Source organism: Haplochromis burtoni, unplaced genomic scaffold (assembly GCF_018398535.1).
Source record: "Haplochromis burtoni strain Fernald_Lab_line unplaced genomic scaffold, NCSU_Asbu1 Contig_118, whole genome shotgun sequence".
In the NCBI taxonomy this organism is placed as follows: Eukaryota; Metazoa; Chordata; class Actinopteri; order Cichliformes; family Cichlidae; genus Haplochromis; species Haplochromis burtoni.
The window spans coordinates 1,594,734-1,602,097 of record NW_024582479.1 but is presented as its reverse complement, the minus strand read 5'-3'; the positions used below and the strand labels follow the sequence as shown (position 1 = coordinate 1,602,097).

Here is a 7,364-nt window from a genome sequence, read left to right as displayed (position 1 = left end):
AAAAAAAAAGAAAAACAACAATGTTAACAACACGTAGCTCCGGTCGTCTTGCATCTTAGGATTTACTCATGGAAGTGGCTTCTTTCACATGTTTCTCATGCAGTGTAATTATAATGATTAAATGGGAACATTATGTTGTATGAGAAAAAATGTGAAAGGGGCCACTTTAATGGGTGTTTGTGCTGGAAAACATAAACATTGATTGTAGAAAGGGGCATTTTTCAATCTGGTTGCCATTCCATGAGCAAGAACACAGTCTGTCACAGCTGCTCAAATGTCATTTGGAATTACTGTTGTTAGGCATGAACTTACTCCTCCTCCTCTTATAAACAGCCCTTCTCTATCTCTCTCTGATTGTTTGTTGATATTGAGCTTCAACTCAACCAATGCCATTCTGTGACGATGGACTGATTGACTAATGTTACTTACATGACATCATTAGCAAGAAGTGTGAAGAGTTTTAATTTGTTGTCGTTGTGTTGAATATATATTTTTTAAAGATATTTTTATGGAGGGACAAATTACAATCGTGTGAGTAAGGTTTTTCACAGGACTCTGTGCAGACCTGTGAAAAAACTAATTACACCCTTACTGCTTCCAAAGAAAAATTATGATTTCACAAAGGTTTCCAGAAAAATATGCTCTTATGTCTTTTGTTCAACAACTAATAGCCCAAATTGGGTCATGCAACAGAGCCACGATCCCAGTTTGCAAACCTATAAAGGAAAACACTTCTGCTCACTGGAAAAACTGTTGATGCATGATAAATACAAGTAAAAGTTACAGCTCAGTTTGAATCAATTCCTGCAAATGCATCAAGTTCCCCATACATGCTGGTCCAAACAATGTATATATGCTTTTTTTTAACAGATGAAGGGCTCCTCAAGGCAAACTGACTGAGATGAGGAACCACTGCTGCTCAGTCAACATAAAGGGATACGACACAAACCACCACAGTAACAAAATATGGCTTTGTCTCAGCAGCGTTGTCACCAATAAAAAAAAAGTTTTTCAGTTGCTTCTTGTTTGTTACTGGTAAATGGTAAATGGCCTGTATTTATATAGCGCTTTACTAGTCCCTAAGGACCCCAAAGCGCTTTACATATCCAGTCATCTACCCATTCACACACACATTCATACACTGTTACTTCTTGCAATACCAGTTATAACATCACAGCAACACCTGTGTTTTCTGTGTGGTTTCGAATTTTTGCTTGAATCAAAAATTTTATAGCACTTAAGAGTTTAAACTGAATCAGCTTCCCTGACTCAATGTGTGAAAATGAACAGACCAGGTAGATGAATACCATTATAAACAATTTTGTGTGCTAAAATATAACGCCTTTGTGGTATTTCCCACTCAAAAAAATATCATGTGAAATGTTACCAGCAGAGGTCCCCATCATTTAAGGTTTAGAGCCAAACGCTCATGTTCCCCTCCCTCCTTCCGGATGTTGCAGTCTTTCTGGTTCACAGAACAAATACTGTGCACAGTCTTTAATGTGTTTTGCGGTGAACATCATAAAAAAGGTACCAACATGCAACCATACACACGTGAATTGCATACACTAATGATTACAGCTGAAAGAATATACTTCTCCTTGGTGACAGTATCAAAAATGACACAGTATGCATGTTTATGGTATACTTTCCGGTGCTCAGGGACTCTATCAACAAATCTAAATAAGAAACGTTTCCTAATATTATAATTAAACAAACTGTTTGAGACATGTAAGGGTGAAAATGCTATTAGGATCACCCTACAACAATCATCAATAAATTCTTCTGTTATTTATTGCATGAACCTCAGAATATCCTGGCCATAAATTATATTGTATGATCCTACATTGTTAATCCCATAATGTGCTAATAATTATAGCCATGGCTGTGCTAGTTTATATGAATGTGATATTTTCATGTCACATAGATGTTTTGCATACTTACAGTAATAAAAGGATCTTTTCTTAGACCTTGATAAGAATAGTGTATTAGCACTTCATGATATAGTCCCAGACCTAAGTGGCTATTTCCTGGCATTTATCATGTAATTGTTTCAGTCTAATTTTTATCACCATAAAATTTTCATTCAATTGTAATTACACATTATTATCCATGTGCAGGCTCTGTTATAGAGAATCCTAACCTCCACTTCTTTATTATCAGGGGTGCAAACTGTATTACAGAGTATCCCAATATACTTCTTGCATTGTAATTACGCATTATTATCTGGGTGTATGCCATCTTGAATAACTCTGATAACACACTTTACAGCATCTTGATGGAACAAAAAACATCAGTAATGGAAGACTCCTCTCTCACCGTTGTAAAACAGCGAAATCATTCGCACCCACAGCCAGCAGGCTTTTAAACTCTCGTGTTAATAGCAGACGAGCTATGTCAAACATATGAATTTCCCTTTGGGATCAGCAAAGTTATTTTTATTCTTAAGCTGTATTATAGAGTATTTTAACCTCTAATGCTTTCATTGTTATTACACTGTATTTTGAGATAGCCTATAGTGGGCTTTGATTAATGTACTAGGTTGAGTTAAAGGGGAGAAGGTTTGGTGTGCTCTCTCATTCAAAAGGATGAGGACTAAATAATCCAGACAAAAAAGACATGAAGAAAAGCCAGGAGGGGGCAATATTTCTCTGTTGGTGTTTCACAGATATATCACACAATCTCAATTAGATTCACACAGATTTGAATACATTTCGCAGAAAATGATGAGTCATTCACTGCTTCAGAAATATCACATAATATCTCAACTAATCCTAGGCTATTTGCCCTCTTTTAATTTTCACTCTTCCAAAGGAGCCAGGCTTCCTGCTCTCAGTTCCCAGAGTTCCTGGCTGCTGGCAGTAGAATGCTGGGAATATCCGGAGAGGAAGGGGAAGTGACATCACAGAACTGACCTTCCGTACCAAGCCAGATCACCTGGTGTTCCCTGGACCAGAGTTACCAAATAAGCACAAACATAAATAAGCCTGCCAAGGGGCAAATGCTTTGTTTTTGAGCATTCACAAATATAATTTCAGAGTGCTTATCACACATTTTTGTGCTTCAGTTTATTTTCCAGAAGTATGGGAGAGACAAAGAGATAGGAGTAACTTTAATTCATTATGCAGGAATCTTTCTGTTAGATTGTCTGAGCTAATTTGGTAGGAAATTTCCACTGCAATTCAGCTGGTTCCTCATATTAACTGAAAGCCTTTCTGAGTTTCTAGTTACTAGTCTGCTGGGGGGATTTTCTCGCCTAATGTCATTTTTAATTACCAAAACATTGATTCAGTCTCACTGATTATGTTACAGTGAGCCCCACAGTACTACCCAACTGTCCTCATGAATTCTAGATTTAAAATTTATTACCCCAAAAATAATAAAACCTATGCTAAAACCTTAAAATGAGCTAATGTTTGCTAAGAGAAACACACAATTATTTTTTAGCAAAGAGGGACGGCAGAAGAAGAGAAGGAGGTTAGAAGCTGCCCAAAAGAGAAAGCATTTGGATGAGGAGACAAAAAGAAGGACAGATGTGGGAGGAAATGTGATTTTGGAAGACGGCAAAGGATGAGTCATCTTTCAGCAAACTGCTGCAGCTCCCACTGTCTCATTGTCCTACCAACAGAGGACCCCCTCCACACACACACACACGTAGCGGCCGTTCTCTGACTTCAGAGGATGCAAAACTGCCTAATTTTCATTTCAGAGGACATCTTATCCAAACTATAACCAATATTTGCCTTCCCCTTATCCTATAACCAAAACTTCACCACCTTTTTTTCCATCTTCAAGTTCAACTCTGACTACGTGGCCAACCAACAGGCAGCCACAAACATTTAAATACCCTCCTCTAAACCCCAGCTGTGTCATCTGAGTGTTTTCACTAAGTCTGAGGTCTAACAGATGGTTGTCCAAAAAGACAGAACTGGGGGGGGAAGGGTTTGCTTGTCTTCCTACAGTCCCCCAAACCTATGTTAACTCACAGAGTTATAACATTGCTCGGCATATCTCATTTATTTATCTCTTTTATTTCATATAACATAACCAAAACACAGTGCAATCTCCCAGATGTTATTTAGCAGTATGACAAATGCCTCATAGAAACATAGAACACAGAAACTATCTTCAACATAATTACCACATGCATATATGCCTGTCTGGTGAAAGTGTTAATGCTGACTGAACATGTAAGAACTTTGCTTTAATTCATATGCTTTAATGTTTTGGATTTTGCATTTATAACAGCTTTCTTTGACATGCAGTCATTTTACAATGACATGTTTTGTGGCATTTTTATACTGCCTCCAACTAACACTTTTCTCCTTCCTCAACTGGTTTTCACAATCCTCCACAAAGACTATGTGTTAAAGGCTCTACTCCCAATAAATTGTGACTGTTCCTAAGTTTACAGGTTACTCAGACATTGCTTATGATAAGTAAACAGTTGCTTAACTGAATTAAGGAATGAGTTTGACTGAGACATTTTATTATGAAATAATGTTTCAAAAAGAGGAGGAGATGAATTTATCTAACAAGCAGGAGAAGCTACGACTGAAACTCGGTTTGTGGATGTTATTTGTTTGTGTAAAAGTTAAGCTATTGCAAAAGGTGCTCATGTCTTTATTATCACTTAACTGCTCAGACTGTATGTCTTCGATGATAGAGTGAGCGTTATGTTGAATGGGTTTATGCATGTGTTTATGTGCTGGTCAGTGTATGTCATTATTAATTTTTGCAATATAAGAAATATATTATCCAATTAGGTTCGCTGTTAGCCAAATGCAGGTTGCTGATGGTGGTTTGCTTTTGATAGTTTTTAATAGCATTAGCTAACTTCCTGGCTATTGCTAACTAAATGAGAGAACCTGCTTGGTCAGTTGCAGTGTCGATCCTGGCTATGATGGCATTGTATTCACATGTTTAAATGCAATTTTCCACATGCAGTGATTTCTGCTTTGAAATCAACATAAGGGCTGAATGACCTTTGACCAGCTGACCTCAAGAATATCCAACCCTCCACTGTCGCTGCACAGTGTGACGCTCTGGCCCATTCCACTTTGACTGACCTCTCTTTGACTCTCACGCACACACACAGAGGGTATGACCACTCGATGCTCTCCCAGACACAGTCAGACACAATAGGAGACCCAACACATTCCTTTTCCCCAGGTGGCATAAAAGACACAGTCAGATCAATGTCCTAATAGGCTCCAAACCAGTGACAGACAATTATTAACCCCTGACGGGTTTGAGTTCCTCTCTCTCCTTGCCAGACTATTGTCTGACCACCGTGTGTTTGTATTGTCTGAGGGCCTTTTTTGGGAGGGGTCATGTAGTACTGGTTAACCACTGGATAAGAGGTCTAACTTAGAGTATGACATGCTCATTGTGTATGTAATCTTAACCTGAGAAAAGTGGATATTAACATGCTCCAAATTGTGTCTTTAAAATATACACATTGATAGAACTGACCACATACCAATGTGACAACAAATGATGACAGCTCGCAGCCATGCGTCAGGACAGCTGATTAGGGTAAATTGTGTAAACAAGGATAAAATCCAAGAGCAACTGATATATAACAGTTTGCGAGTGTTACAGAGATACAATTTAAGCATCATGAGACTATTTCTACTTCTGTACCTCATTCAGAAATCTTCCTTTGCACCTCTTCTTACTTACTTCACTCTCTGCTTCAGCTGGACCTCCCTCATCCCCCAACTCTTCACCGCTCTTTCTCCCCCAGGCTCCTCTTCAATTCCACTACAGCCGTGTGTGTGTGTGTGTGTGTGTGTGTGTGTGTGTGTGTGTGTGTGTGTGTGTGTGAAGGGCTGGTGGTGGTAGGACAATGGGCAGTAAGGGGGCTAGTTGAATAGGACCATTGAGCCTGCTCAGCCAAACAGAAAATCATCTCCCATCTCACTTCAAAACCCACAGTTTCACTGCGTACAAGTAGGCCTTTATTCTCCATAATTACTCCCTGATACACATATACATACATAGGCACACATGCATATAGATGCATACATACAGGCTTACAAACACACACAGATACAGAAATATATATATGTACTCTGGATGGAGTCTGGCATATTAAACTGTCAAGAAGCAAGTTGTTCAAATGACTCCCCTGAATGTTATTCTAAAATGTGAAATTTAAGAAAACTAAGGTCATTTTGAATCTGAAGGCAGCTACACGTCTCCAGAAATTTGGGCCATGTTTACCACTGTGCAGCATCCGCTCTTCCTTAAAGATCAGCTCGTAAACATCTGGGAACTGAAGCGGCTAGTTGCTGGAATCTGGGAGAGGAATGTTTTACCATTCCTGTCTGATTGAGGATTGTAGCTCATCAGCAGTCCTGGGTTTTCTTTTCATGTTGCACTAAATGTTTTCAGTTGGCCAAAGGTCTGGACTGCAGGCAGGCCACTTCAGCACCCATACTCATCTACTATGAAGCCATGTTGTGTTGATAGATGCAGTATGCAGTTTAGCATTGTTGTGCTAAAATATGCAAGGCGTTCCCTGAAAAAAACGTCTTTATGATGGGTGCAAATGTCACTATAAAACATGTATATACCTTTTAGCATCAATGGAGCCTTTCCATATCTGTAAGCTGCCAATTCCACAGACACTAATGCACTCCTATACCATCAGAGATGCATGTTTTTGAACTAAGCTCTGACAAAAAGCCATTCATGGCTTCTACATTTTCTAAAAAGAATTTCAATTTGTCTAACCACAGAACAGTTTTCCTCTTTGTCTCACTCCATTTTAAATGAGCAGAGACAATGGTGATGTTTCTGGCTTATGTTCACATAAGACTTCTTCTTCTTTGCATGATGGAGCAGACAGTCATTTCTAGAAGTGTTCCTGAGCCCAGGCAGTAATTTCCATGACAGAATCATGCCTTGTTTTTAATGCAGTGCCACATCAGGCCCCAGATTTCCTGATCTAGTTACTGATTTATTTGGCATCGTCCCTCGCACACAGAAATTGCTCCAGATTTTTGGAGCGATATTATGTGTAGCAGATGACACAGTATATATAATCTTCACAATTTTAAGTTAACGAACATGACTGGAACTGTTCCACAGTGTGTGAACAGAGGTGGGGGTTTTTTCCTTTTTCCCAGCCTGTTGAATTTTTGCCCATCTTAACTTCTAAGAAACTCTGCCTCTCTAATAAGCTCTTTTTATACCCAATCATGTTACTGACCTGCAGTGTTGGGGAGTAACGGAATACATGTACCACCGTTACGTATTTAAAATACAAAATATGAGTAACTGTACTCCGTTACGGTTACCATTTAAAAAGGTGGTAATCAGAATACAGTTACTTTGCTGAAATAAAGGGATTACAC

The 7,364-nt window shown here is 38.8% G+C and overlaps 1 protein-coding gene across 1 annotated transcript in view; it reads left to right on the top strand.

Annotated features, from left to right (window-relative positions):
- Positions 1 to 1,017, top strand: part of ambp (alpha-1-microglobulin/bikunin precursor) — a 5,067-nt gene extending 4,050 nt beyond the window's left edge. The window contains exon 10 of the mRNA XM_005938802.2: positions 871 to 1,017. Coding sequence (XP_005938864.1) covers positions 871 to 896 — 26 coding nt within the window. The 3' untranslated portion in view covers positions 897 to 1,017. The remainder of the gene's footprint in view (positions 1 to 870) is intronic.
- Positions 1,018 to 7,364: the final 6,347 nt, after the last annotated feature.